This window comes from Halichoerus grypus, chromosome 8, assembly GCF_964656455.1.
Source record: "Halichoerus grypus chromosome 8, mHalGry1.hap1.1, whole genome shotgun sequence".
NCBI classification, from domain to species: domain Eukaryota; kingdom Metazoa; phylum Chordata; class Mammalia; order Carnivora; family Phocidae; genus Halichoerus; species Halichoerus grypus.
The window spans coordinates 49,810,189-49,837,990 of record NC_135719.1 but is presented as its reverse complement, the minus strand read 5'-3'; the positions used below and the strand labels follow the sequence as shown (position 1 = coordinate 49,837,990).

Here is a 27,802-nt window from a genome sequence, read left to right as displayed (position 1 = left end):
TATTATGTTTAGAACAGCTACTCCCTCTGAGTCCAAACTGGAAATAATCAGGCAACTATACAGCAGTACCCATGATTTCTCTTCTAGTCAATCTTTGCCAGCTCAAGCTTCTGGATAGTCTTCAACAACTGTAATAGGAAGAAGAAAAAACCAGAAGAGGATGGCCAAGAAATCTACATTATAGCCTGCACAACAATAAAAGGCAAGTGGCAAAGGACTTTAACTTTAGTGATAGTTCAAAAATTCTGAATTTAGATCTCCCTCAAGCCCTGTTACCACATGCAACTGTCATATGGCCAGTACCACATTTAGCTCACACTTAATGCCCAATTACATATCTCAAAGAATTAAGCACCTATCAATCAACACCTAATGACCTAATATAATATAATCTTTTTGAAAGGGAAATTCAGACTCTGAACAATGCTTCCAATTACATCTGAGAATGTTAGGAAAATCTCTTTTCAAAACCACCCCCAAGGATTATTTTATTCATTTTCATTTCTAAATATATATATATTTATCTCGCCCAGGGGTTGGGGTGAGAGGAAAGGTTTAACTGGCAGAGCACAGAGAATTTCTAGGATAATGAAAATACTCTGTATATTATAATGATGTGTATTATACACTTTTACAAACCCATAGAATGTACAAAACAAAGAATGAACCCAAAGCTACTATGGACTTCAGGTGATTATGATGTGTCAATAGAGTTCATCAAATGTGTCAAACTGTTCACCAACTGTAACAAATGCACCACTCTGGTGGAGATGATGGGGGAGGCTATGCCTGTATAGTGCAGAAGGTTTATGGGAAATCTGTTTTCTTCCTTTCAATTTTGTTGTGAATCTAAAACTGCCCTTAAAAAATAAAGTCTTTGGGGGCACCTGGGTGGCTCAGTCAGTTAAGCATCAGACTCTTGGTTTTGGCTCAGGTCATGATCTCAGGGTCATGGGATGGAGCCCCGAGTGGGCCTTTGTGCTCAGCAGGGAGTCTGCTTGAGGATTCTCTCTCTCCCTCTGCCCCTAGCCTGGCTCACATGTGTGTGTGCTCTCTCTCTCTCTCAAATAAATAAATAAATCCTTAATAAATAAATAAATAAATAAAGTCCTTTTAGGGGGCACCTGGCTGGCTCTGTCAGGAGAGCATGCGACTCTTGATCTCAGGGTTCTAAGTTGGAGACCCATGCTGGGTACAGAGATTACTTAAAAATAAAATAAAATAAATTAAAAAGTCTTTTAAAAAAATATCACATTAACATTTTCTGAATAGAAAACACTTTTATAAAACAACTGGACATCTTTGTACAAAAATATGAATAGACACACAGTCCTTAAACCTTTCACAAAAATTGGCTCAAAATGGATGTTTTAAAAAAAAATGGATCTTAGGGGCACCTGGGTGGCTCAGTTGGTTAAGTGACTGCCTTAGGCTCGGGTCATGATCCCGGAGTCCTGGGACTGAGTCCCATGTCGGGCTCCCGGCTCTGTGGGGAGCCTGCTTCTCCCTCTGAGCCTCTGCCCTCTCATGCTGTTTCTCTCTCTCTCTCTCTCTCTCAAATAAATAAATAAATAAAATCTTTTAAAAAAAGTATCATTAAAAATAAATAAAATGGATCTTCGAACTCAATGTAAAATGTAGAACTATAAAAATTCTTAAAGATAACATGGGACAAAATCTATATGACCTTGAGTTTGGCAATGAGTTTTTAGATGCAATACCAAAAGCAAACTCTATGAAAGAAAAACTCGGTAAGGTGGACTTCATTAGAATTTAAAACTTTCGTACTATGAAAGACAGTTAAGAGAATAAAGAGACAAACCACAGATTGGGAAAAAATTATTTGCAAAAACCTGTATCTGTAAAAATATTTGCAAAAAACCGTATCTGATAAAAATACGTATACAAATTATACAAAGAACACTTAAAACTAAACAATAAGAAAGCAAACAACCCAATTTAATAAAATGGGTGGAAGATGTGAACAGACACCTCTCCAAAGAAGATATAGATGGCCAATAAGCATATGAAAAGGTGCTCAATATTTTATGTCGTTAGGGAACTGCAAATTAAAACACCTATTAGAATGGCTACAGTATAAAAAACTGACCATACCAAATTCTGGCAAGGATGTAGAGCAACAGGAATACTCATTCATTGCTGATGGGAATGCAAAATGATATAACCGCTTTGGAAGAGAGTTTGGCAGTTTCTTATAAAATTAAACATATGTTTACCATACAATCCAACAATCACGCTCCTAGGCATTTACCTAAAGGAGCTATCAAGCCACAAAAAGACAGGGAGAAACCTTAAATACATACAACACAAAGAGTAAACCTTAATGAAAATCATGCACTACAGTTAATAATAATGTATCAATATTGGTACATTAATTGTAACTAATGTATCACACTAACACAAGATGTTAGTAATAGGGGAAATGGAGGGGGTGTAGTTTTGTGGATATGGAGATATGGAATTCTATCTGCTCAATTATTCTGTAAATCTAAAACTGTTAGACGAACCATGAGAGACTATGGACTCTGAAAAACAAACTGAGGGTTCTAGAAGGGAGAGGGGTGGGAGGATGGGTTAGCCTGGTGATGGGTATTAAAGAGGGCACGTTCTGCATGGAGCACTGGGTGTTATACGCAAACAATGAATCATGGAACACTACATCAAAAACTAATGATGTAATGTATGGTCATTAACATAATAATAAAAACAAATAAATAAATAAAACTGTTAAAAGAATAAAGCCTTAATTTAAAAAACAACTGGGTATCTACGGATAGGAGATACTGCTACTTTAGGCTACAGAAATTCGAGAACAGTGAAAGAAACTAACTCTAAATAAAATCAAATTTAAATCAATTTAAATAAAAAAAAATTAACTTTAATCCCCTTGCCTTTTTCCTGGCACTGGTCATATCCCTGCTCATTAGCACCTACATGAGAGAGTGACCTCTAGGAAATAGAGAAAAAAATCCAGCTAAGAAGCTGCTTGACCATAGCTATGGTTGGCAATTTAGCCTGAAGAACTAAAATGAGATCCGGTGATTACCATGGACACTACACACACACACACACACACACACACACACACACACACACACACACACACACCAAAAACTTAAAACATTTTCACACCACTCATTAATGCCAGCAGACAAAATGTATTTATAAACCTATCAAGAGAAACATAAACGTATAGTACTTTCATTCAGAGGCCCGTAAGTCCTCAACACCCCTTTTCTAGGTTAGAAAGTGTAAGCTACAGAAATCAGTGTGGGTCCAATGCTATACTGTTCCTTGGAAAATTTATATGTCATTTTAATGAAGAAACTGTAGCATTTTGACAGGCTTACCCAGCACCCAGGGGTACTGCACCAAGTCGTCTTTGATGGCAAAGGCAATAGTTACCTGTTCACTTAGCTTCTCTGGCCAAGGCAAAATCGAAGAGAATATCCCTTTCCCCAGTATGTCTATGCCTCCATTGTGATGGGTGAGTGATTATTGAAGAACAATTCCCATCCCGGACACCCCAACCCTTGCCATAACTACACTGCCCACTTGGAGCTTCTGGTGAGGGAAAGACTAGAGCAGTATAGGGGCAGCCCATCAGTCTTCCTACAACACCACAACATTTCTGCTGCAGACAAAGCATGGCTCTCTTCTATCCAGATTGCTCTCTCTTCAGTCCATTTCTGAGAGACCACACTAGTACTACCTTATAGTTTCTTAAAGATGCCTGGGTGTTTCTGGTCCATGCCAGGTGCCAACTACTGTAACCTGAACAAGTAATAGTCTTTTCCAGCTCAGTAAACCCAAAAGCCTATTCTTAGGATTTATTAAGATCTGAACTGAAAAATGGCAAGTATGTGCCCTATGAACTGTATGATACCATTTAGATGAAAGTAATAGCAACTGGCATATGGTAAGGCAAAACTCCCTACTGAAAGATTAAATTTAAGTGGACTTATCACTAGATAAAAAAATCCTCAGCAGAAGCTTCTCTTCTAGTTGTTAACATGAAGGAGAAAAAAATATTTATTCTGTATCTTCATAATCAATTTTTAAGCAACTTTCAGCAACAAGTGTTGACAAAAATGGTCAATGATGACAAAGATGTATGAAGCTACCTAATAATGTTCAGATAGTTTAAAATAACTTAATTACTTTTAACCATTGTCTGTGATCCTTTTGTGTAACTCAATGTAAAAATTCAAGTTCTTTTATGTTCACTGATATAGCTGAAATTACATAATATAAATCTACTGAGGACTTTCATTTTTGAAAAATAATCTGATGAATTCAAAGCCATAAAACATGAAGGGGTGAGGGAATAAGGAATCTGAAACAGATGGCATCTGATTTTTTTTCTGAGTCCATCTTGAACACAATCCCAATAATATCAAAATCCAATTTAGCTCTCCAAATAAGTAATCCACAAAACTTAAAATGGTAATTCTGAAGTAATTTCATTTTTTTCCCCTCCTAGCTTCTCAAAGTTTCTATATTAGGCAGAAATGAGTAGAGATAACTTAGATGTTAAAAAGAGAAAAACTATCATGCCCCAAATTCTAAAGTTCTTTCATGAAAATCTACTTCCATTTATCTAAAACCATTGAAAAGCAATTTCTACCACAATTGGTGATATTAAAATCTTTCTGTGATATCAGCTTTTTTTTTTCTTTGTAAGTGATTATTTATCCTTAGTAGAGACCAAATAGTATCTCCAGAAAATAATATACTTTTAAAAAAGGAACAAGCTCTGGAAGACTAATCATTTGGTTTGAGTAAAGCACTGCTTGGCATTTTTTAAACATTTCCACGGTAACTGTTTCACTACCAATTTGGTAGCACCAGTAAAATTAACTGTACTTCGTTCCTCATATGTTTCTAGTATATGGTATATAAAACTTCCCAATCTTTCCTAAAACTTTTTGAAATCATCCAAGAGATGCAATATTAAAGAAATGTTTAGTCATTTTTAGGTTTCCTGACAAGCAAATTCCAAAACTGACAACTGCAAAGATCCTTGGAATGGTCACATACTTTGAGGGGAAAAGGTCAATGAGAAAAGTGTCCTAACGGTCTCTAATGTTGCCTACTACTTAAGTAGATATTTTTCCTCTAACAGCTAGTATCCTATCTCATATCCCAAAGTAAATTTAATTTAGTAATAAATTAAAGTTCTATCAGAATATGGGGGGGGGAATGGGAGCTTCTGATGGCTTTACCAAAGCAAGATAATACAGCCTCAATTTTAAGGTTCAAAAGATGATTAAAAATGATCTAATGAAACACAGCTAAAAGCTTACATATACACTAAAGACTTAATACCAAAAAAAAGAAAAAAAGACTTTATACACTCAGAAAAGCCATTTAGAAAGTTGAATAATCTTACAAAAAAATCTACAAGTGCAGCAAAAACATAATTTCAACTCTTTAAAAAAATAGTATACCTTAATAATTTAAAATATATCCATTTATCAATTCAACCAACATTTATTTGGTGCCTGTTTCAAGTAGCTACAGTGGCGGATAAAATTTAACATAGTATCTCTACCTCAAAGAGCATGCAATGTAGTTGGATAGTTTTATTAAAAAAAAAAAAAGTTCAACTCTGTGTAAAAGATAGAAATATGGGAAAGAAATATATTTGACAATTTCTCTCAAAATATGCAAAAGCTATAAACCTCTCTAAAAAGTGATACTCAATTACAAACTTTATATCCACTTTCCACAGAAAAGAATCTTATTAAAGAAAGTTATCTGACTTACATTCTCTGAGTATAAAGTACATTTAAAAATTAAAAATTATTGGGGCACCTGGGTGGCTCAGTCATTAAGCATCTGCCTTCGGCTCAGGTCACGATCCCAGGGTCCTGGGATCAAGCCCTGCATCAGGCTCCCCGCTCAGCAGGAAGCCTGCTTCTCCCTCTCCCACTCCCCCTGCTTGTGTTCCCTCTCTCACTGTCTCTCTCTCTCTGTCAAATAAATAAATAAAATCTTAAAAAAAAAAATTAAAAATTATTAACCAGTTACATCAAAAACCAAACTGTATTAGTTGATAATCTGACATAAGAGATTACATATAACTGTATCATTTTAAATATATAAAATGAATATAAAGACTTACTATTCTTAGATTTAGTTCTATATTCTCATCATGAATGATTAAAAGCAGAAATTCATTCTATTTTCATTTATTTTACAGAATATTATACATAAGAATTCTATAAGTATTGCTAAAGTCCAATTAAGATGAGTCATGCTACTGATGTTGATGTTAATCTTAAAATTACAACTACTTTCTATTTTATGCCCCAATTTTAATTCTCTTCAGAGACATGTGAAGTTAATTAAACTTTATATACGTTATATGTATGGAAGTGATGAATTACTATATTGTACACCTGAAACTAATATAACACTGTTAACTGGAATTAAAAACTTAAAAGAAAATTTATACACATCACTATTCAAAAAAAATTTTTTTTTAAAGATTTTATTTACTTATTTGACAGGGAGAGACATAACAAGAGAGGGAACACAAGCAGGGGGAGTGGGAAAGGGAGAAGCAGGCCTCCCGCCGAGCAGGGAGACCGATGCCCGATGCCCGATGCGGGGGCTCGATCCCATGACCGTGGGATCATGACCTGAGCCGAAGGCAGACGCTTAACGACTGAGCCACCCAGGCGCCCCTAAATTTTTTTTTTAATTCTACACTATACACACTACAAATCCGAGAAAAACCTTTTGAAACAACAGTCACTTCAATAAATGCACATACTGTTTTCTATTTTGTAGAGTTTGAAGAACCTACTAATAACTGAATTTCATGCTACTTATGATAAATTTCTAGAAGCCACTGAAAGTCCTGTTGTATACATATGTCTTTGCAATATTACCCAGTTCCCTTCCCATCCTGGGCTATCTTGACTGTCTGAGATTAATAACAATCAGTCTTTCAATTAGAAGGTGCTTCCATTTAGGGACGCCTGGGTGGCTCAGTCGGTTAAGCGTCTGCCTTCAGCTCAGGTAATGATCCCCAGGTCCTGGGATGGGTCCCGCATGGGGCTCCTTGCTCAGCGGGAGTCTGCTTCTCCCTCTGCCTGCTGTTCCCCCTGCTTACGCGCTCTGACAAATAGATAAAATCTTAAAAAAAAACAACAAAAAGTGAGGTTGTGGAAAAGGATTGCAGACTGACTTAAAAAAAAAAAAAGAAGGGGCGCCTGGGTGACTCAGTCGTTAGGTGTCTGCCTTCGGCTCGGGTCATGATCCCGGGGTCCTGGGATTGAGCCCCACATCGGGCTCCCCGCCTGGCGGGAAGCCTGCTTCTCCCTCTCCCCCTACTTGTGTTCCCTCTCTCGCTCTCTCTCTGTCAAATAAATAAATAAAATCTTAAAAAATAAAAAAAAAGGAAGGTTCTTCCATTTAAAGTGCACTGTTATTTATTTTTTCTTTTTTTTTTTTAAGTAGGCTTCTCGTGGGCGTGGAGACCAACTCCGGGCTTGAACTCAGGATCCTGAGATCAAGACCTGAACTGAGATCAAGAGTCCGAGGCTTAACCCACTGAGCCACCTAGGCGCCCCTGAAGTGGACTGTTACTTAAATATAATACTCAAACACACACCCTTACAATACTGGTAAACATTTTAACTCATTTACTTATGAAGAAATTAAATCTCGGTAGGTCCCATGACTTACCCAAGGTCAACAACTAGCCAATGGCACAGTCTGAGTTCAATCCCAGATTTACCTACCTCAAAGCCAGTACTTCCACTTGAACACAATTATCTCCTTAAAAGATTAAGAGACAGGCTCAAAAGCTGAGGATCTTGTCTCTCTGAACGATCGCATACTTCAGTCGCTAATTAAAATATAAATGAAGAGGATCTTTCTGCTTCCTTTAAACTAGGACAGCTTACTGACAGGTAAGAAAGAGACTGGAAAAGGAGGCTTGTCTCAACATGTCTCGCCTAGACCTCTATATCGATATAGTTCCCCCAGTCTATTTTTTATAAACATGCATATCTACCAAACATGGTTATGCCCGACTACCCTGTAGTTTGGTGCTTTTCCGTGTTGCACTTTTGTAAGACAATTTATACCAGATTTAACATCGAACTGGGAGACCTGGTTGAATATGCCATTCTGGCACTTTCCAAACATCTGAAGTATCATTTAAGAGCAAAGAACCTAGTTCCACCCTCTTTTTTACGTTGTGATGCTTGCCCACTTGGGGGGTACCGCTCCGGTAGGACTCTGGGGCGAGAGAGCAGTAAAGGAAGAAGTGGGGGAAGCACACGGAAGTTGGGTGGAGGGAGGTCTCCTTACCCACTCTTCTGCCCTAGCTCCGCCAAGGGCGGCTCCCCGCGGTGCCCAGCCGCCTCACAACCCTCACAACCCCCACAACCCTGGAAGCCGTGCTCTGTCTCTGAAGGGTAGGCAGGGGAAGAAAGGGATTGCCCCAATCACTCGGACAAGGTCCATGCTCCCCTTCTGGCCCGGGAGGATGCTCCTCCTTTCAGAGCGATCCCTCCAGGTGGCAAACTCCCGGTCCACTCCGGCCGAAGTCTTCGGCATCCGACCGGGCGCCTCCTCCGCAACCTCGAGCTAGCCACCCGAAACTCTCTGCCAGCGGTGTCCCCCAAACCCTCCATTCCACCCCCGCAACCCGCCACAGACACACACGCCGGCCTGCGCCCCACCCAGGATCTCCGCGGCCCCCTCCCCAACCCGGAGAAGCGCCCCCCACCAGTCCCTACAGACACACACACCCTCAGGTTCCAGCCTCCCGGACCCCGTCGAAGCCGGAGTGAGTACCTGGTCCGGCAGTGCTCCGAGGCTCAGATGGGGCGGGCGCGGTCCCCTCCCGGAGTCGCCGAGCTCTTCTCTACCCACCCGCAGTGGTGGCTTCTCTTTCCCAGGAGCGGGCGGGAGGAGAGGTGCGGGAGGGGAGGGGGAAAGCGAGGAGCCGAGGGGCTGTAAGAACCGAGCCGGAACCACTAGTGCTGGCCCCACCCTCGGCCCGGCGCAGAGCACCCTGGCGCTCGCGATAGGACAAACTTAAAGCAGGCAGTGAGAAATGGACACCACCACTTCCGGGTCATCCCCACTACTGCCCCTCCCTAGCAACCGCGTGGGGTTGCTAAGCGGAAGTGCCTTCAAAGACAACCACCCCCATTTCTTCTGGGACTGCCAGGAGGTAGTTCGGAGCGGCTACCTCTTTGGCAACACCCTCTCACCTTTTCCCCGTGGTCTTAGAAGGGACACACTCTTCGCTCCCAGAGACACGGAGCCCAGCTTGCTTTTCCCTTCAACTGTAGTCCCAGCCACTATGTACACCTGCTCCCTCCCACCCTGAGTCCCAGGCGGACCCATTGGCTCTTCCTAAGGCTCTCTCTGGTCCCTCGTGGGAGTTTTTTTCTGGCGATTTAGCATCTCCCTCTTGTGGATTTTCAGTTATGTTTCAACTGGGTTTAAAAAAAAAAAAATCTTCAATGTTACGAAAGCTTTTTCATGCACTTCGTTCTCCTGTGACAGCCTCTAAAACCGAATGGTGAGAAAAGTTTCGTCTTCATCTATCTTATCTTTTGTGAGGATTACACATTTGTGTACGATCTAGAAATAACCTAGCTTAAATGGAAGGGAAAAACAAAGATTGGCTGTAAATCGAGTAAAGTTTAAGGATTTTGATCCTTAAAAGTGAAAAAAGGCCAAAGGAAGCCGGTAATCAAGCTGGGGAAAGACGACGTTTAATCCTCCACTCAGAATAAACTTTCATACCTACACTGTGGACAAGAAAAATGTTATGAGACCTCATTTACTCTTCTGTCGGGGTGATCTGAATTTTGAAAGTATTGGGAAAACTGGCTATGGTAAAACCCAAAATAATTAATCCTCTCTTTAGAAAAATGACCCATGCATTATCATTATGGCATTTAACATTCAGAGAAATGTAGTTGGGCATTCAGAAAAAAATTAGTAAAAATCTTGGCTGGACTTTCTTATTTTGAAAATGTTTAAAAGCAGTAAAACTTGAGTAGCTGCTGAATCTGTTCTCTATTCCATGGCAGTGAATGTACTTGTAATTGCTGACTCTGATTTTATTGGTCATGATAGCCTCTTAGTCACCAATATTGGACTGTTTTCAACCTCATCTGGGACAGAGGAAATGAGCTTTGGTAACTTAAAAGAAAGACCAGGGCTGTTGGTTTCCTGTACACATGAGACAGCATTAAATTGATTCACCCTAGACAGTTCAGCAAAACCTGTAGGAAATCACTTGAGATTCAAATGTCAGTAGTAATTTAACAAGTCTAAAACATTTCAACTCTTGCCATGGACACACATACCTGTGGGAGTATGCACATACAAAAAAAAAATTCAAATGGAATCTGAATACATCCAGCAATTAATAGTTCTTTTAAAGTGGTGCCTGGCTGGCTCAGTTAGTAGAGCATGCAAGTTCCAGCCCTAAGTCGGGTGTAGAGATTACTTAAAAAAACAAACCAAAAACCCACCTGGCGATAGGTCACAAGTGATAAACCTGTTACTATGACAAAATAGAGGATAGTATTTCAATTGTCAACAGAATAAAAATTTTTTAAATTAGAAAAAACTATGAGCTCAATGAGAAATGACTTATCTAAAACTATGGTGGATTTAGATGTCGCTAAAAATCTTAAAACATGATATGGTAAATGTGTTCTATAGAAATAAATATTTTATTGGGTAAAATTAATTGTTAAGATTTTTTTAAGATTTTATTTATTTGTCAGAGAGAGAGAGAGCACAAGCGGGGGGAAGCGGCAGGCAGAGCACCTAGAGCAGGCAGGAGGGAGAAGCAGGTTTCCCACTGAGCAAAGAGCCAGATGCAGGACTCAATCCCAGGAACCCAGGATCATGATCTGAGCCAGAAGGCAGACGCTTAACTGACTGAGCCACCCAGGCATCCCAAAATTAATTTTTAAGTTTAAATATGGTAGTAGCCAATATAGAAATGCAGGTTCCTATGCATCATTCATTTTTCCAGTTGCCTGAGGAAATATGAGTTATAAAAGCATTCATTTAAATCTTCTCTCCCTATAGTTTTTTTTTAATTATTCAATTGCTTTTGTATAGTTGTATGAATAACTGGCTTACTAAATTGTCATATGACTTATATAATTCTATCATTTTCTTTTTTGAAAAAAGATTTATTTATTTATGAGGGGTGCCTGTGTGGCTCAGTCGGTTAAGTGTCTGCCTTATGCTCAGGTCATGATTCCAGGGTCCTGGGATCAAGCCCGCATCAGCCTCCCTGCTCAGCAGTGAGTCTGTTTCTCCCTCTTCCTCTAGCCCTCTGCCTGCTTGTGCTTGCTCTCTCTCTCTCTCCAAGTATAGGAGCGAGAGAGCACAAGTGGTTGGGGGGAGGAGCAGAGAGAGAGAATCTTCAAGCAGACTCCCTGCTCAACGGGGAGTCCAACATGGGGTTGAATCCCACAACCCATAAGATCATGACCTGAGGTGAAACCAAGAGATGCCTAACTGATTGAGCCACCCAGGTGCCCTATAATTATATCATTTTCAGTATACTCATTGCTTGTAGACCTCTAAAATTGTACAGCAAAATCCACATCTAAAACTAGCTATGTGGGTTTAAATACATTTTTAGGATTTTGTGAGCAGTACTAGAGCAATCTGTATTCTTAATATGAACCATAATTAAGACAGTGCTCTCAGAACCTGGCTAGATCTCAATTAGCCTTCAAAGATAGTACAGTACCCCTCATCCTGTAGATGAATATGGGACCTCCTGTCTTTTAGCCAATCTCTTGAAAGTTTTTTTCACTTTTTTAAATCATCTCTTGTGATCATTTAATAAAATTAGGGTTTCTAGGGGCGCCTGGGTGGCTCCGATGGTTAAGCGTCTGCCTTCGGCTCAGGTCATGATCCCAGGGTCTTAGGATGAGTCCCGCATCGGGCTCCCTGCTCAGTGCAGAGCCTGCTTCTCCCTCTCCGTCCACCATTCCCTCTGCTTGTGCTCTCTGGCTCTGTCTATCTCTCTGTCAAATAAATAAATAAAATCTTTTAAAAAAAAATTAGGGTATCTAACGTTTATTTTATTTTATTTTATTTTTAAAGATTTTATTTATTTATTTGAGGGAGAGAGAATGAGAGACAGAGAGCATGAGAGGGAGGAGGGTCAGAGGGAGAAGCAGACTCTCCGCTGAGCAGGGAGCCCGATGCGGGACTCGATCCCAGGACTCCAGGATCATGACCTGAGCCGAAGGCAGTTGCTTAACCAACTGAGCCACCCAGGCGCCCTAACGTTTATTTTTTAAAAACCCAGGGCACCTGGCTGGCTCAGTCATAAGAGCATGCAACTCTTTATCTTGGGGTCATGAGTTGGAGCCCCACATTGGTGTAGACATCACTTTAAAAATAAGTAAATAAAAATAAACAAAATAAAAAATAAGTAAATAATTTTTAAAAATAATAATACCCAATACTGTTACTCAATAATATTTAAATATTCCTGAAGTAATTAATATTCAAATATACTTAGAGTTCCATTGGCATCTCCACATATAAAAGATAACAAAACTAGAGTCCAACAGTTAGTGAATACTTGGGATCAGTTAGAAAAGACATGTAGCCAAATTTGCCACCTACATGGCTAAGCAATATACAACACAAAAAACCACAGCTCCTAACACAAGGGACTTAGAGAAACTCACTTCGGACACATGTGACATAAACAATACAATGTTTAGCCTTAGGAAGAGAAGCCTAAAGATGTAACAGCTATCTTGAAATACATGAAGGTTGTAATGTGGAAGGAATAACTTGTTATGAGTTATTTCAAAGACAAAACCAAGTATAGGAGGAGGGGAGTTAGAGAAATTCAAAATTTTAATTCCTAACATTTTTCACAATTAGAGTTGCCAATTAATAAAACAGTTAACCTAATGAACAGCTGTAATTGGCTTGAGTTGGACAAGATTACTTTTGTTCAATGAAGTTTTGATTCAGTGAAGATCTCTCCCACCTCCATATGCTATCCTCAAAGGTAAAAAGAACCATTATACAATGTTGGTTGGATCAAGGTCCAGCTAAACCTTCAATTTTTCCAAAGTGAATTACCATGACACATTCTAAGTACGGTGAAAACTATAAGCAGTGTATATATACATATGGAAAGTTTCGGTTAATTTAGGTTTTATTTTCTACTTTTTAAAAAAATGATAAGCATTTGTCATAAGCAACTCCTTGAGCACACTGTACAACTTTCACTATAGTATTGCTCTTCCAGGGTGCCTGGATGGCTCAGTGGGTTAACCATCTGCCTTCAGCTCAGGTCATGATCCCAGGGTCCTGGGATAGAGCCCCACATGGGGCTCCCTGCTCAGTGGGGAGCCTGCTTCTCCTTCTTCCCCTGCCCTGCTTGTGCTCTCTCTCTCAAATAAATAAATAAAATCTTTAAAAAAATAAAAATATAGTATTGCTATTCCTTTGTGAAACTAGGTAAACATAAAATACATATGATCCTCACAATGTTCAAAAATTGCAGAGAAGTAGTTTTATTCATTGTTTGGTCAGGAATTTAATATTAGTATTAATAATTTGAATAATCCATTCAAAGAGGAAATCCAGATTAATTTTGTGAGGAAGGGTACAAAATTAGAAACTTAAGTTTAATTATCGTTTTAATGTATAAATTTTATTTTTTTTAATTTTTTTTAAAGATTTTATTTATTTGACAGAGAGAGACACAGCGAGAGAGGGAACACAAGCAGGGGGAGTGGGAGAGGGAGAAGCAGGCTTCCCGCGAAGCAGGGAGCCTGATGTGGGGCTCGATCCTAGGACCCCAGGACCATGACCTGAGCCGAAGGCAGACGCTTAACAACTGAGCCACCCAGGTGCCCCTAATGTATAAATTTTAGTTTTTGATCCAGTTTTCAGGGGAAAAAAGGGAGTCTGTACTTCCCTATGTTTAGAAGAGGTTAAATTGCCAATCTATATTTTACAAAAGCTTTGACAAGGAAACAGATTACATGGAATCTCTGCCTAATTAAAGTGAGACATCATCATGTTGTATATTTGGAAAGACTGTAGGTTCTTTAGGTCAAACTTTTTAGAAACAATTACATATCAGACTTAGACCTCATTGGACATAGCACCATAAAGTTTCTCTTTCCATCAGTGAGAAATAGCAAATCAGGTTTCAGATCCATCAAAACTTGACTTTAATAGAGTTGGTTTGAGCTACTCCTTAATACGAAGCCTAATTATTAAGGAAGTACTTAGGATAAAAACTCGGCTCTCAATTCAGTAACTATTCTGTTTAATATCCATCTCTAAAAGACAAAGCAAAAAATATAATCTGCAATCATCAGAACTTAGTTTAGAAATTGATAAAATCAGATCAATGCACTGATTTGTATTTGTAAGGAAAAAATAGAAATATCTAGTAGGATATAATCTCAGGAAGCACACAAATGGACAGTCTGTTGTGAAAATAAGTATTTATTAAAAACAAAGTTCAGAAAAAACATACTTGTTAAAACATGGTTAATTTTGACAACAGGAGGTCAGGAAGCAAAAAGTGTGATGAGAAAGTAAGAATATCAGTTACTAAGTTATATTATACCCACCCCTTCAATTATACCCCTGGTTATCTTAAAATATATAATGGTAGCTCTAAAGACTCTAGACAGATCTCTGGATTTATGGCATGTTGCCTTTCATGTTTTATTGATTTCCAACTTTAAAATTACTGGCCCAAAGGGTAATATTTTATGATACTAAATCAAATGCATATTCTTGGAAAATTTCTCTCTTTTAATGTATTCTATGAAATATTCCTATCTAATTCTATGCTAGAATTTTATCTGTTTTATTGTTGTTAGAAGCTTTATCAACTGTTTAAATCCTCAGGCCAAATTGCCCTGAAGGAGAAGATACATAGCCATCCAAATTTTTTCAACATTGCATCTTTGGCCCTCTTTCTTGAAAAGGGTATAGGTTCAGTTTAATTAATACTGAATTTTTTTAATGTGCAAAAATCTAACTCTGCTTCTTAAAGCAAATGAAAGGAACAAAAATATGGCACCATTCCAATAATCAAATGCCAACAAAAATGGCAACAGTACAAAGATCTAAGCAAATCTCAAACACAGCAGATTTGTAATTAGAACACCATGCAATGATTAATTTTTAGCAAGAACAAGAAGCTTAATAACAACAGGTAAAAGAAACCAAATACTGCATTATACTGAGTACTAAGCTAAGTAACCATAATTAATCTTACAAATTCTCCAATATCATAATCACTTGCTTTAGAGTAACAGTATATAAGCCTCATTTTTTTAAATTAAATGCCTGTTTAACAAAGCTAATTGGAACAAATACATTTATGCAAATTTACATCCTAGAATAATAAACAGGAGACATTAGTCAAGGATGGATTAAGAAAGTTCTATTCTTTTTCGTCATCTGAGTGATCAGGTGGCAAAGGACATGCTCTGTGGAAAGAATAGAGAACTTCAATAGTCACCAGAGTATCGACTATTTAAAAAAAATAGTTATAAACCTATATAAATCATGAACATTAACAGCGCAATGTGTCTGGTCAAGTGAATAGAAATGAGAGAAAATTATACTCATTAGTTGGCAAACACCTACAAATTCCAAGTACTAGAGCAACAAAATCTTTAACTATTTTGCCTGTTAATTTATCAAATCAGTGTTTCTCCTTTAGGATATGTTGCCATTTTTATTAAGAAGGGAATCTCTATTTCTATCACATCTTCTTTCAATTAAGTGGATTGATAAAGAGTATAATCCTTCAGCAAGAACTTTGTGATAATAGGGATGCCTGGGTGGCTCAGTCAGTTAAGCTTCTGCCTTCAGCCCAGGTCATGATCCCAGGCTCCTGGGATCGAGTCTCATATCAGTATGGAGCCTGATTCTCCCTCTGCCTGCAGCTCCCCCTGCTCGTGTGCTCCCTCCCTCCCTCTCTCTCGCTCTCTCTCTCTGACAAATAAATAAATAAATAAAATCTTAAAAAAAAAAAAAAGAACTTTGTGATACTAAAAAGCAAAAAAAATCAACCAGTCCATTTGAGCAGAGAAAACATAGCAAGTTGCCATATTTGACTGTATATCCTTTTGAACCATATAAACATATTACCTAATTGGAAAAATCTCAAAATTGGTTAAGTTGGTACAAGGTAGTTGTAGCTTTTGAAAAATAATTTACATTACCCCAGAGCCATTTTGTACTCATTATGCTTTTAATAGGGAAAAGTCTATGAAAAACTTAACCATAAATCAGAATTTTTTTTAGAGTTGATGAAGATCTGTGAAATCTATTCTAAAATAAGCTGTTTTGGGGGCGCCTGGGTGGCTCAGTCAGTTAAGCGTCTGCCTTCAGCTCAGGTCATGGTCCTAGGGTCCTGGGATTGAGCCCAAGTCTGCCTCCCTGCTTAGCAGGGAACCTGCTTCTCCCTCTCCCACTATCCCTGCTTGTGCGCTCTTCTCTGTCAAATAAATAAATAAAATCTTTAAAAAAAAAAAATAAGGAGTTTTCAGATTAGATCCCATAAGCCTAAATAGTCATAGAGCTAGGTAGTGAAAAAAGGAAGTTAAAGGTACTCTGACTTGGTATGAAATTATCATCGACTTACCTACTATTAGATTACCAAGAAGACGTCATTGTATTTTCCTGGAAGTTAAATCAAATTAACAAATGAACACTATCATGAGCCAAGCTTCCTTTTTGCAAGGACCTGCTGTAATTTATGTATCATAGCTCTATTCAAGGTTTTAGGTAGACAATCTTTCTTGATTCTGATCCCCCCCCATGCAACTGAAGGGAGTTTACCCTGCCTTTGTGAGAAAAATAAAGCTGTAGGAGTAGCCATGTTTCAGATTATAAATTAGAGAGTTTATAGCAGAAGTCCTTCTGATAAACTGATAGTTTATTAACTACTATCAAAAGTAAATCTATTGATTTACTATCAATAAAAAGGTAATTACAGCTTTCCTAAACAAAGACAAATCTAAGAAGGGGGTCTAAAGGAATAATATAAACCTTTATTACCTAGTTTTATGTCACAAATTTTATTACACTGTGGATCAAAGTTCTTTATGAAAATATACATGTAATCTTTCTCCACATAATTGAAAGCCTGTAATATATATTTTATTGTTATGATGATCAATAATGGTCAATGGTATAGCCATATTTGGCTATATTGCCAAATATTTTGTTTCCTTCGTGGAAGTCACAAATAATTCAAGAGGGTTGTAATATATTCTAGAGGTAATATTGACTATTAGCCTATTATATGAGAATGAGAAAGAACAAGGAAGAATGGTGCCAGACAGTGACAGGGAGCTAGAAGAAACTTACAGGATCATGAAAGCAAGTCTATTAAAAGGCTCTATCTAAAAATGTATCCCATTTATTGTTGACTTTTATTGAAAGCAGAAATCGTAATAGTGACATAGCAACAAAATCTAAAATTTAGTTACTGCTCTAGAGTTTGACATTCCTTTTAGATATCTCATAACAGGGATGCCTGGCTGGCTTAGTCAGAAGAGCATGTGACTCTTGATCTTGGGATTGTGAGTTTAAGCCCCACATTGGGTGGAAGGATTGCTAAAAATAGATAAATAAACTTAAATATCTTGTAACATGGATGGTAGGCACTCAATAAACATTTATTAAATTATTTTATGAACAGCATTGAATTGTTAAAATTTTATATGCATAAGCATCATTTTATATATCCAAATATTTTGTTTGTTTGTTTGTTTCAGATTTTATTTATTTGACAGAGGTATACGCAGCGAGAGAGGGAACACAAGCAGGGGGAGTGGGAGAGGGAGAAGCAGGCTTCCCGCTGAGCAGGGAGCCTGATTCAGGGCTTGATCCCAGGACCCTGGGACCATGACCTGAGCCGAAGGCAGACACTTAACCATCTGAGTCACCCAGGCGCCCCCCAAATATTTTGTTTTAAATGCTCTTTCAGCCATTTATTTTTATTTAGTTTGTGTTCAGTGGAAATCAATTCCAAACACAACATACAATCCCAAACAGATGTACAGTGTTCAGATATGAAGCAAAGGGAATGTTCATTCACACCCAGAGATCCCCCACATAGCTTGAGATCTCTTGGGTCTGGTTGTTCCCCTATAAGTTTCTAAAGATGGCAAATAGTGGTTTAAGACTTATTAAGCATACTATGGTCATATTGGGTACTATAAAACGTAAGCATCAGTGTGTGAACATGTGAACCAAAAATTTCATGGAGTGTCTATTTCTAGAAAACTTTCTGTACATCAAGGCAGTTGTAAAAGTTTTACTTTCCAGAATCAAGTACACCTAGGTTTAGGACCAGGTTCTAACTATCTAAAAATACTGATATAGAAAGTGTTCCAAATGTAGCTTTTCTGATTCATAAATTTATTTTTAAATGTATTCACAGAAAGACCCAAAAGAATTGTGAATTTAATATAGGCAAGTCTCGGGGCACCTGGCTGGCTCAGTTGGGTGAGCATCCGACTTTTTATTTCGGCTCAGGTCATGATCTCAGGGTTTTGGGATCAAGCCCCACATGGGGCTCTGCGCTCAGCACAGAGTCTGCTTGTCCCTCTCCCTCTGCTCCTCCCCCTGCTCAGGCTCTCTCTCTCAAATAAATAAATAAAATCTTTAAAATATATACATATATTTTGGGGCGCCTGGGTGGCTCAGTTGTTAAGTGTCTGCCTTCGGCTCAGGTCATGATCCCGGGGTCCTGGGATCGAGCCCCGCATCAGGGTCCCTGCTCTGCGGAGAGCCTGCGTCTCTCTCTCCCACTCCCCCTGCTTGTGTTCCCTCTCTCGTTGTGTCTCTCTCTGTCGAAAAAATAAATAAAATATTTAAAAATAATAATAATAAAATAAAATATATACATATATTTTATATATATATTTAGGCAAGTCTCCTGTTTTCACTTCCCCAAATACCTAATATACATTATTTTTGCCTCCTTCATATCTTTGCATCTTAATTTCAGTATTTGTCAAATATGCCTTCAAAACAGAGCAATTTTTAAGTTGTAAAAATTATTTAACAAATGCAGAAATAAATGGCAGTATTTTAAGATTGATTGAAATCAAAGCGTTTCATATCTTTGGAATCAAGTTAAGTGATCCAAGTTAACTAAGTGAATCTGGCATTCTTATTGGATGGGAATGAGTGATAGGAAATACCTGTCATTTGACTTTTAAGTGTATATGCAAAAATTACTCATGCTTAGATTTGTAGTAGATTCCAATAAAACATCATTGCCCTGGAACATGTCAATTACTACATAAAGTCACATGCAATATCAACTCCAAAGACCCAGAGGAAAGAGTTCCCAAGAGAACAATGAAAACTTAACAATGTAAAATTTTATGTGGAGTATATCAGCATTAAAATAGGACTGCTGAAATAATACACAGAGGATTTACAATAACACCTGGTGGTTCCTTCCAATGTACATATAAATAGAATCATGGAAGCTTTTTATATTACCTAATCATTTTATGGCCTTCTAAATTTAATGAATCAAAGTAAAAACCCAATTTCCATTCCGCAGCTAATCCCTTTTCTCTAGATCAGGGTGAAATTATCATTATCAAGGAAGAGTTTTAAGTGTCCATATTTCTTAAGCTACATTTAATCACATCATTAATTTTCAATGTCTCTCTCTTCAGTCTTGTATGTGAAACTCTAGCAGATTTAATATTGGCATTCGTTATCTAGTCAAATCCTTCAGATGCTCTGTAAGTCAGTCCAACTGGGGACTCTCACATTTTCTGTGTTAGTAAAATAAAGAGTGGTATTAGTAGATCTGATAAAGACTGTGTTTTCCTTGTCACATTGGACTTCTAGTTACCATATGGATTGGGCTTTAGAATATGTGTTAGTTAACAATAGATGTTTTTTGGCCTGGATCTGTTTAACAGTAGAGATATAGAAGGGCAAGCAAGACCACAAGGAGAATGGCCACTGACTGCAGGGCACAAGTGGACACTGTGGGTTCAAACAGAGGACCTGGTGTGCTGGCTAAAGGAACGTGTGACTAAATCTGTGTGGATAGGAGCAGTGCCAGAAGTAGGAGCCTCAGACTGAGCCTGGCCACCAGCCCCTTGCCCATGTTGGCCACTGTGCCTTGGGTCAGACTTGCTGTTTGGTGTGCTGTTGGATCATAGGCTCCTGGCTGGTGCAGGAGAAGTAGCTAGCAGGGTCTCAAACCAGGGGGCATCATAATGACAGTGACATGGCACCATCTGCCCACCCATGCTCACCATTCCCCATACCTCCAGTCACATAATTTGTCTTTGAAACACAATTCTTCAAAATTGTTTAGAGAGCCTGGATCCTATTACTTTTTTTTTTTTTTTTAAAGATTTATTTATTTATTTATTTGAGAGAGAATGAGAGACAGAGAGCATGAGAGGGAGGAGGGTCAGAGGGAGAAGCAGACTCCCCGCTGAGCAGGGAGCCCGATGCGGGACTCGATCCTGGGACTCCAGGATCATGACCTGAGCCGAAGGCAGTCGCTTAACCAACTGAGCCACCCAGGCGCCCTGGATCCTATTACTTATAAATCTATTTTTTAAAAAGCAGGTTTTCTTTGCCTTTATTTTTTCCAAGTGGCATTATTTTTTTCCTGATTCTTAGATGTTTGTTGTTGAAAGTTGGTAGCACAAAATGAATATGAAGAGAGGTTTTTACCCAGAGATAATCACTATTGATATTTGGTCTGTTTATATACATATTTTTACACCATAAAAGCTGTTCTTCTATATGCAGAATTTTTGCTTAGTATTTATCATGAGCATATTTCTGACATTAAGAGCTTAAAAAGCATGATTTAATTATCTTTTTTTTTTTAAAAGATTTTATTTAGGGGCGCCTGGGTGGCTCATTTGTTAAGCATCTGCCTTTGGCTCAGGTCATGATCCCAGGGTCCTGGGATCGAGCCCCGCATCGGGCTCCCTGCTCGGTGGGAAGCCTGCTTCTCCCTCTCCCATTCCCCCTGCTTGTGTTCCCTCTCTCGCTATCTGTCAAATACATAAATAAAATCTTAAAAAAAAAAAAAGATTTTATTTATTTATTTATTTGACAGAGTGAGCGAGAGAGCACAAGCAGGAGGAGCAGCATAGGGAGAGGGAGAAGCAGGCTCCCGTCTGAGGAGGGAATCTGACACAGGGCTTGCTCTCAGGACTTAGGGATCATGACCTGAGCCGAAGGCAGATGCTTAACTGAGTGAGCCATCCAGGCATCCTGATTTAATTATCTTTTTTTTTTTTAAGATTTTATTTATTTATTTGACAGAGAGAGAGAGAATACAAGCAGGGGGAGCGGCAGGCAGAGGGAGAAGCAGGCTCCCTGGGAGCCCGATGCGGGATTCCATCCCAGGACCCTGGGATCATGACCTGAGTGGACGGCAGACGCTTAACTGACTGAGCCACCCAGTCTCCTCTATTTATCTCCTTTAAAAACTATGTACAGGGGCGCCTGGGTGGCTCAGTCAGTTAAGCGTCTGCCTTCGGCTCAGGTCATGATCCCAGAGTCCTGGGATGGAGCCCCACGTCGGGCTCCCTGCTTCACGGGAAACCTGCTTCTCCCTCTCCCACTCCTACTGCTTGTGTTCCCTCTCTCGTGTGTCTCTCTCTGTCAAATAAATAAATAAATAAATAAATAAAGTGTGTACACTGGGGGTGCCTGGGTGGCTCAGTCGGTTAAGCATCCCACTCTGGATCTCAGCTAAGGTCTTGATCTCAGGGTCATGAGTTCAAGCCCCACACTGGGCTCCACGCTGGGCATGGAGCCTACTAAAAATTAAATGAACAAAATTTTTTTAAAATAAACAAACAAATGTTTAAAAAAGTATGTAAACTAAACTCTATGTGTGCAGTTGTATTCCCACCTTTTTTTTTTTTTGAAGTATTTTTAGGTATTTTTAGAGAAGTTGTAAAGAAAATACACCATGGTGTTATGGTTTTCTAAGTGACGGGGATTTCTATATTTTCCAACTTTTCTACATTGGTTATTTATTTCTTGTGGAAGTTGAACTAGTAGTTTTTTGAGGGGTTGAGTTAGTAGAATTGATGCTGGATAAACTAACATAGAAATTGCTTTTTTGAAAAAAAGTATAGAAAATAGTAAAAATGAAAGAATAAAGACAGGAAGTTCACAGTTAATAACTTAGCACTTAGCATCTGATTGGGAACTGATCCTCTTTGAGTGACTGAAATGAGTAAAAATAATACTTTTCACTGATGTTTGAAATTTAGGAGCGACTTAGAAAAACATTAGCACAAATTTTAAAAAAACCCTGGTTTGTGTTTTCTTATCTGTTCAAGGAGAAACTTTAAAGTTACTCAATATCCCTCTGTCTTTTACTTTCAAGAATATAAATATTTTCTTTAGATTCCAGAATATAAAAACTTACTTTCTTTTTGCTTTTCCTAAGCCACTGCTTCCTGCCTCTTCAGGAATCCGATTCTCTTTTTCAGAATCTTTAGGAGACAGCCTGAAGAATTCTCCGATTCCTTTTTGCCACTTGGGAGTTGGGCGCACACAAACTGGATTCCCTCCTGCATACTTATTTTCAACTATAAAATAAAAACAGATGGAACTAAATAAGAACCAAGGATACAATTGCCATTCCTTAAAGGGAAACAATTTTTTAACATTAAATCTACAGAGTATTAAGTAGTATTACATCCATCTTAAAATAACTAGAAAATGTGAGATGATAAAGCTGTATTCAGTCAATATTATATTATACATTATTATAATACAATGTATAATAATATTTTGTTAGAGTTATCCTTTGTCCTAGGAAAACAAAATTAACAGAATTTTTACAACTGGAAAATACTTTCCATAATTTAATCAGAAGCAGAGCTATTCAAATAGTTTTATGTATTGTCATACTAAACTTTGACACATTTTTTCCTAATATGAGGTAGAGTATAAACCACCAAAATTTTACTTAACAAGGTTTTTAAAACACCTGTGAGGGCACCTGGGTGGCTCAGCCGGTTGGGTGGCTGCCTTCGGCTCAGGTCATGATCACAGGTTCCTGGGATCGAGTCCTGCATCGGGCTCCCTGCACAGTGGAGAGCCTACTTCTTCCTCTCCCTCTGCCTGCCTCTCTGCCTACTTGTTCTCTCTCTATGTCAAATAAATAAATAAAATCTTAAAAAAAAAACACCTGTGAAAGGCAAAATAAATATACAGCAATGTGAAAGTTTCCACAAAATTAGGTTTCACTTTTCAAAGCCCTCGGCTCCTTTTCAGTTCATAAGGTAAATCCAATTCCTGATTTTTTTTTAAGTAAGCTCTACACCCCACGTTGGGTAAACTTATGACCCTGAGATCAAGAGTTGCATGTTTTACCAACTGAGCCGAACAGGTGCCCCAATTTCTGATAATTTTTTTTATTTTAAAATAGTAATATAGAGGGAAAATTTCTGCCTCTTTATGAAGTAATGGTTAGAATACCAAGATGAGCAAATTACTGAGCCACTACATATTTTTTGCTTTAAAGACATTTGTCACAAACTACCTGTTATAAAGTTGCTTCCATATATACTCTCTGAAGCTTTTTTATTTTTTTTTTAAAGATTTTATTTAGGGGCACCTGGATGACTCAGTCGTTAAGCGTCTGCCTTCCGCTCAGGTCATGATCCCAGTGTCCTGGGATCAAGCCCCGCATCGGGCTCCCTGCTCAGCAGGAAGCCTGCTTCTCCCACTCCCCCTGCTTGTGTTCCCTCTCTCGCTGTGTCTCTTTCTGTCAAATAAATAAATAAAGAGAGAACAATCCTGAGCAGGCGGAGAAGCCGACACCCCACTGAGCAGGGAGCCGGATGCGGGACTCTATCCCAGGAGCCACCCAGGCGCCCACTCTCTGAAGTTTTAAAAGTACAAGTGGCTTTTTTTTTTTTTTTAAAGATTTTATTTATTTATTTGAGAGAGAAAGACTGAGAGAGAGAGAGCATGAGAGGGGGGAGGGTCGGGAGGGTCGGAGGGAGAAGCAGACTCCCTGCTGAGCAGGGACCCTGATGTGGGACTCGATCCAGGGACTCCAGGATCATGACCTGAGCCGAAGGCAGTCGCTTAACAAACTGAGCCACCCAGGCGCCCCAGTACAAGTGGCTTTTAAAAAATAGTGATCTGGGGCACCTGGGTGGAGCAGTCAGTTGAGGGTATGACTCTTAGTTTTGGCGGCTCAGGTCGTGATCTCATGTTCGTGAGATCGAGTGGGGTCCAATCACACTCAGCAATGGAGTCTGCTTGGAGTTTCCCTCTGCCTCTGCCCCTCCCCCCAATCTCTCTAAAATAAATAAGTAAATGTTAAAAAATAAATAAATAATAGTGATCCTTTGGTTCATAATTTTCCAAAAGGGAACTTATAGGTATGCTTTGACTACTTAGAAAGTGTAGGGGGCGCCTGGGTGGCTCAGTCCATTAAACTTCTGCCTTTGGCTCAGGTCATGATCCCAGGGTTCTGGGATCGAGCCTCCCATCGGGCTCCCTGCTCTGCAGAGAGCCTGCTTCTCCCTCTTCCTCTGACACTCACCCTGCTTGTGCTCTTTCTCTGTGAAACAAAGAAAGAAAGAAAGAAGAAAGTGTATGGCAGCAACCTATAGCTCAGCACAGAATTCAAACCCAGCTCGGAGTGCCTGGGTGGCTCAGTTGCTTAAGGGTCTGACTTTGGCTCAGGTCATGATCTCAGGGTCCTTGCTTGGCAGGGCGTCTGCTTATCCCTCTCTCTCTGCCCCTCCCCCTGATGGTGCTCTCTCTGTCTCTCTCTCAAATAAATAAATAAATAAAAATCTTTTTATTTTTAAAGATTTTATTTATTTATTTGACAGAGAGAGAGACAGCGAGAGAGGGAACACAAGCAGGGGGAGTGGGAGAGGGAGAAGCAGGCTTCCCGCTGAGCAGGGAGCCCGACGCGGGGCTCATCCCAGGACCCTGGGATCATGACCTGAGCCGAAGGCAGACGCTTAACCGACTGAGCCACCCAGGCGCCCCAATAAATAAAAATCTTAAAAAAAAATTCAAACCTAGCTCTGATTTAATTGTGTGACTTTTTTTTTTACGATTTTATTTATTTATTTGACAGAGAGAGACACAGTGAGAAAGAGAACACAAGCAGGGGGAGTGGAAGAGGGAGAAGCAGGCCTCCTGCGGAGCAGGCTCCATCCCAGGACTCTGGGATCATGACCTGAGCCGAAGGCAGACGCTTAACGGCTGAGCCACCCAGGCACCCCTTAATTGTGTGACTTTTACCAAGGTATGTAACCTGAGCTTAAATGTCCTCATCACTTAAAATGAGGTTATTACCAATTTCATACAGTTGATTAAAAATAGAGATCTGTGGGTGCCTGCCTGGCTCAGTTGGTGAAGCATGCTCTTGATCTCAGGGTTGTGATTTTGAGCCCCATGTTGGGTGCAGAGATTATTTAAAAATAAAATCTTAAAAAAAAGAAAAGAAAAGAAAAGAAAACCAACAACAGAGATCTGCAGGGGCACCTGGCTGGCTCACTGCATAGAGCATGAGACTCTTGATCTTAGGGTCCTGAGTTCAAGCCCCTCGTTAGGCGAAGAGCTTACTTTCAAAAAAATAGAGATCTATAAAATGACTTAAGAGGTGCATTTGGAGGTGCCTGGGTGGCTCAGTCGGTTGAGCGGCTGCCTTCGGCTCGGGTCATGATCCCAGGGTCCTGGAATCGAGTCCCTCATCGGGCTCCCTGCTCAGTGGACAGCCTGCTTCTCCCTCTCCCTGCCGCTCTGCCTATTTGTGCTCTATCTATCTCACTGTCAAATAAAGAAATAAAATCTTAAAAAATAAAAAGTGCATTTGGCCAACATATGTTCATTAAGGGCTTATCCAGTTGGCTCTGGTAATTCAATAGTGGACTAGACAATGGCATGTGGCCCTAATTGTAATTTAGTGGTAAAGGGTATAGAATATCCTCAATAAATTAATCACCTTTCAAAACCTTTGACCTACAGCTCCTTTTTATCTAAAGAGAGTAAATTAGTAAATATTTTCTAATGAAATATTTAGAACAGGGGTAAGTTTAAGTTAACTTAAGAACCCATGAAGTTTGGGGCGCCTGGGTGGCTCAGTCGTTAAGCGTCTGCCTTCGGCTCAGGTCATGATCCCAGGGGCCTGGGATCGAGCCCCGCATCGGGCTCCCTGCTCAGCAGGAAGCCTGCTTCTCGCTCTCCCACTCCCCCTGCTTGTGTTCCTGCTCTCGCTATCTCTCTGTCAAATAAATAAATAAAATCTTAAAAAAAAAAAAAGAACCCACGAAGTTCTTCACTGTGCTCCCCTGTACGTTCTTAATTAGGCCTTGTGGAATTAATCTTCCTAACTGCTCAACTTCCTAGGAGTGGAATGAGGCACCAGATGGCACGGTATTTTCTCAACCTCTCCTTGCACAGAAGGAGCAGTGTGAAGCTATTTCATCAGCCAAGTTTTCCCTTCTAATGTCCCAAAAGCAGTATCAGGAGCTGCATAGTTGGAAAACATACACACACACCATGCTAAAAAACAAACAAAAAAACAGAAATACATGCAGAAATGAAAACAAAAACTTTTACACTAAGAAGACAACGTGAGGGTGCCTGGGTGGCTCAGTTGGTTAAGCAACTGCCTCTGGCTTCAGTCATGATCCAGGATGGAGTCCCACATCGGTCCCCGCTCAGCGGGGAGTTTGCTTCTCCCTCTGACCCTCCTCCCTCTTGTGCTGTCTCTCATTCTCTCTCTCTCAAATAAATAAATAAAATCTTAAAAAAAAAAAAAAGAAGACAACGTGATTAGCACCGTCAACTATGGTCCTAATTCTTAATCTAGTGAAGGTGAGCTTAAATAGCCTCTTGCAGGAAAAAGCCATCTGCCGATATTAAAAATAAAAATGCCAAACTAGAAAAGAAAAATAGTTTGAAGATAAACCGTGTCTGTCCCTAACCCCGAGGTTGGAGATTCTTTTCCTTACTACCCCCACCTTTACCCCAACCGGCCGAGAGGCCAAGGTCCTCTCATTATATCCGAGGGCAAGGAAGAAATTCAAGTGTGAGGATCTCAGGAAAATAAATTCCACAGTGGGTCAGGAGGTTTGCAGGTCAGGAGAACTGTGGTGTAAGGCCTGATCCTCTTTGAGAAGATTCCTCCGGGAGTTGCAGGGGCGCTTTTTACCTTTCCTTGACGAAAGCGATGTGGAATTAGTGGCAGAAGTGGAGGAACCAAGCACCTTCCTGGGGGCTCGCGAAGCCACCACTGCGGAGAGGCAAAAGAGAGCATTCAAAACAGGGCAGTAAGGTTCCGACGCTGAGTCTCTCAGAACCACGTTCTCACCACAGTCTCCGACGCCGCCGCTTGGAGAGGAGAGCCCCGCGATCCAGAACAGCCCGACAACCCTCCCCTGTCCGCGCCGCTCCTTCCTCCTGGTAAACGGGCCAGGCCGCGGCTTCCAGAGCTGCTGGACCAGTCTGGCTCACAGGGCGGTGGAGAGCCCTGGCCTCTCCCGCCGGTAGCGGGGCTGCCCGGAGAACCCCCTGCCCTCCACTGCCGTGCCCAACTACCTCACCTTTTCTGTAGGTGCCTGGGACACTGTCCGCTTTCGTCCGCACCATGTTCAAACTCGAGGAGATGAGAGCAATCAAATGACTTTCCAACCGCGGGTGTTTAACTGCACAAGGACCCGAAAAACGAATCTCCCGCCACAGTTTATATTGG

General features: G+C 39.8%; 2 protein-coding genes across 17 annotated transcripts in view; both read right to left on the bottom strand.

Moving 5' to 3' along the window:
* CSNK1G1 (casein kinase 1 gamma 1) overlaps positions 1-9,039 on the bottom strand; it is a 185,877-nt gene extending 176,838 nt beyond the window's left edge. For all 14 annotated transcript variants that reach the window (XR_013450436.1, XR_013450439.1, XR_013450441.1 and 11 more), the window contains exon 1: positions 8,839-9,039. The gene's annotated coding sequence lies outside the window, so the exon portion shown is untranslated. The remainder of the gene's footprint in view (positions 1-8,838) is intronic.
* PCLAF (PCNA clamp associated factor) lies at positions 15-27,802 on the bottom strand. Of its 3 annotated transcripts, XM_036101839.2 has the most exons (5): positions 27,654-27,802; positions 27,263-27,343; positions 22,496-22,658; positions 16,688-16,725; positions 15,465-15,524 (listed from the first exon to the last, which is right to left on the bottom strand). In XM_036101839.2, the coding sequence occupies exons 1-4, from the start codon at positions 27,697-27,699 to the stop codon at positions 16,713-16,715; spliced, it is 303 nt and encodes a 100-aa protein (XP_035957732.1). In that variant the 5' UTR covers positions 27,700-27,802; the 3' UTR covers positions 15,465-15,524; positions 16,688-16,712. The 3 variants fall into 3 exon arrangements, with proteins under 3 accessions (XP_077935346.1, XP_035957731.1, XP_035957732.1); XM_078079220.1 differs by lacking the exons at positions 15,465-15,524; positions 16,688-16,725 and adding an exon at positions 15-128; XM_036101838.2 differs by lacking the exon at positions 16,688-16,725 and having other exon boundaries at positions 14,511-15,524.

Excerpts from the sequence above, each read along its gene's own strand:
- PCLAF (XM_036101838.2), bottom strand. The coding sequence starts at position 27,699 with ATGGTGCGGACGAAAGCGGACAGTGTCCCAGGCACCTACAGAAAAG. Across the intron at positions 27,344-27,653 it reads CCCAGGCACCTACAGAAAAG|TGGTGGCTTCGCGAGCCCCC; the intron begins GTGAGGTAGTTG and ends GCCTCTCCGCAG. Across the intron at positions 22,659-27,262 it reads ATCGCTTTCGTCAAGGAAAG|TTGAAAATAAGTATGCAGGA; the intron begins GTAAAAAGCGCC and ends TTTATTTTATAG.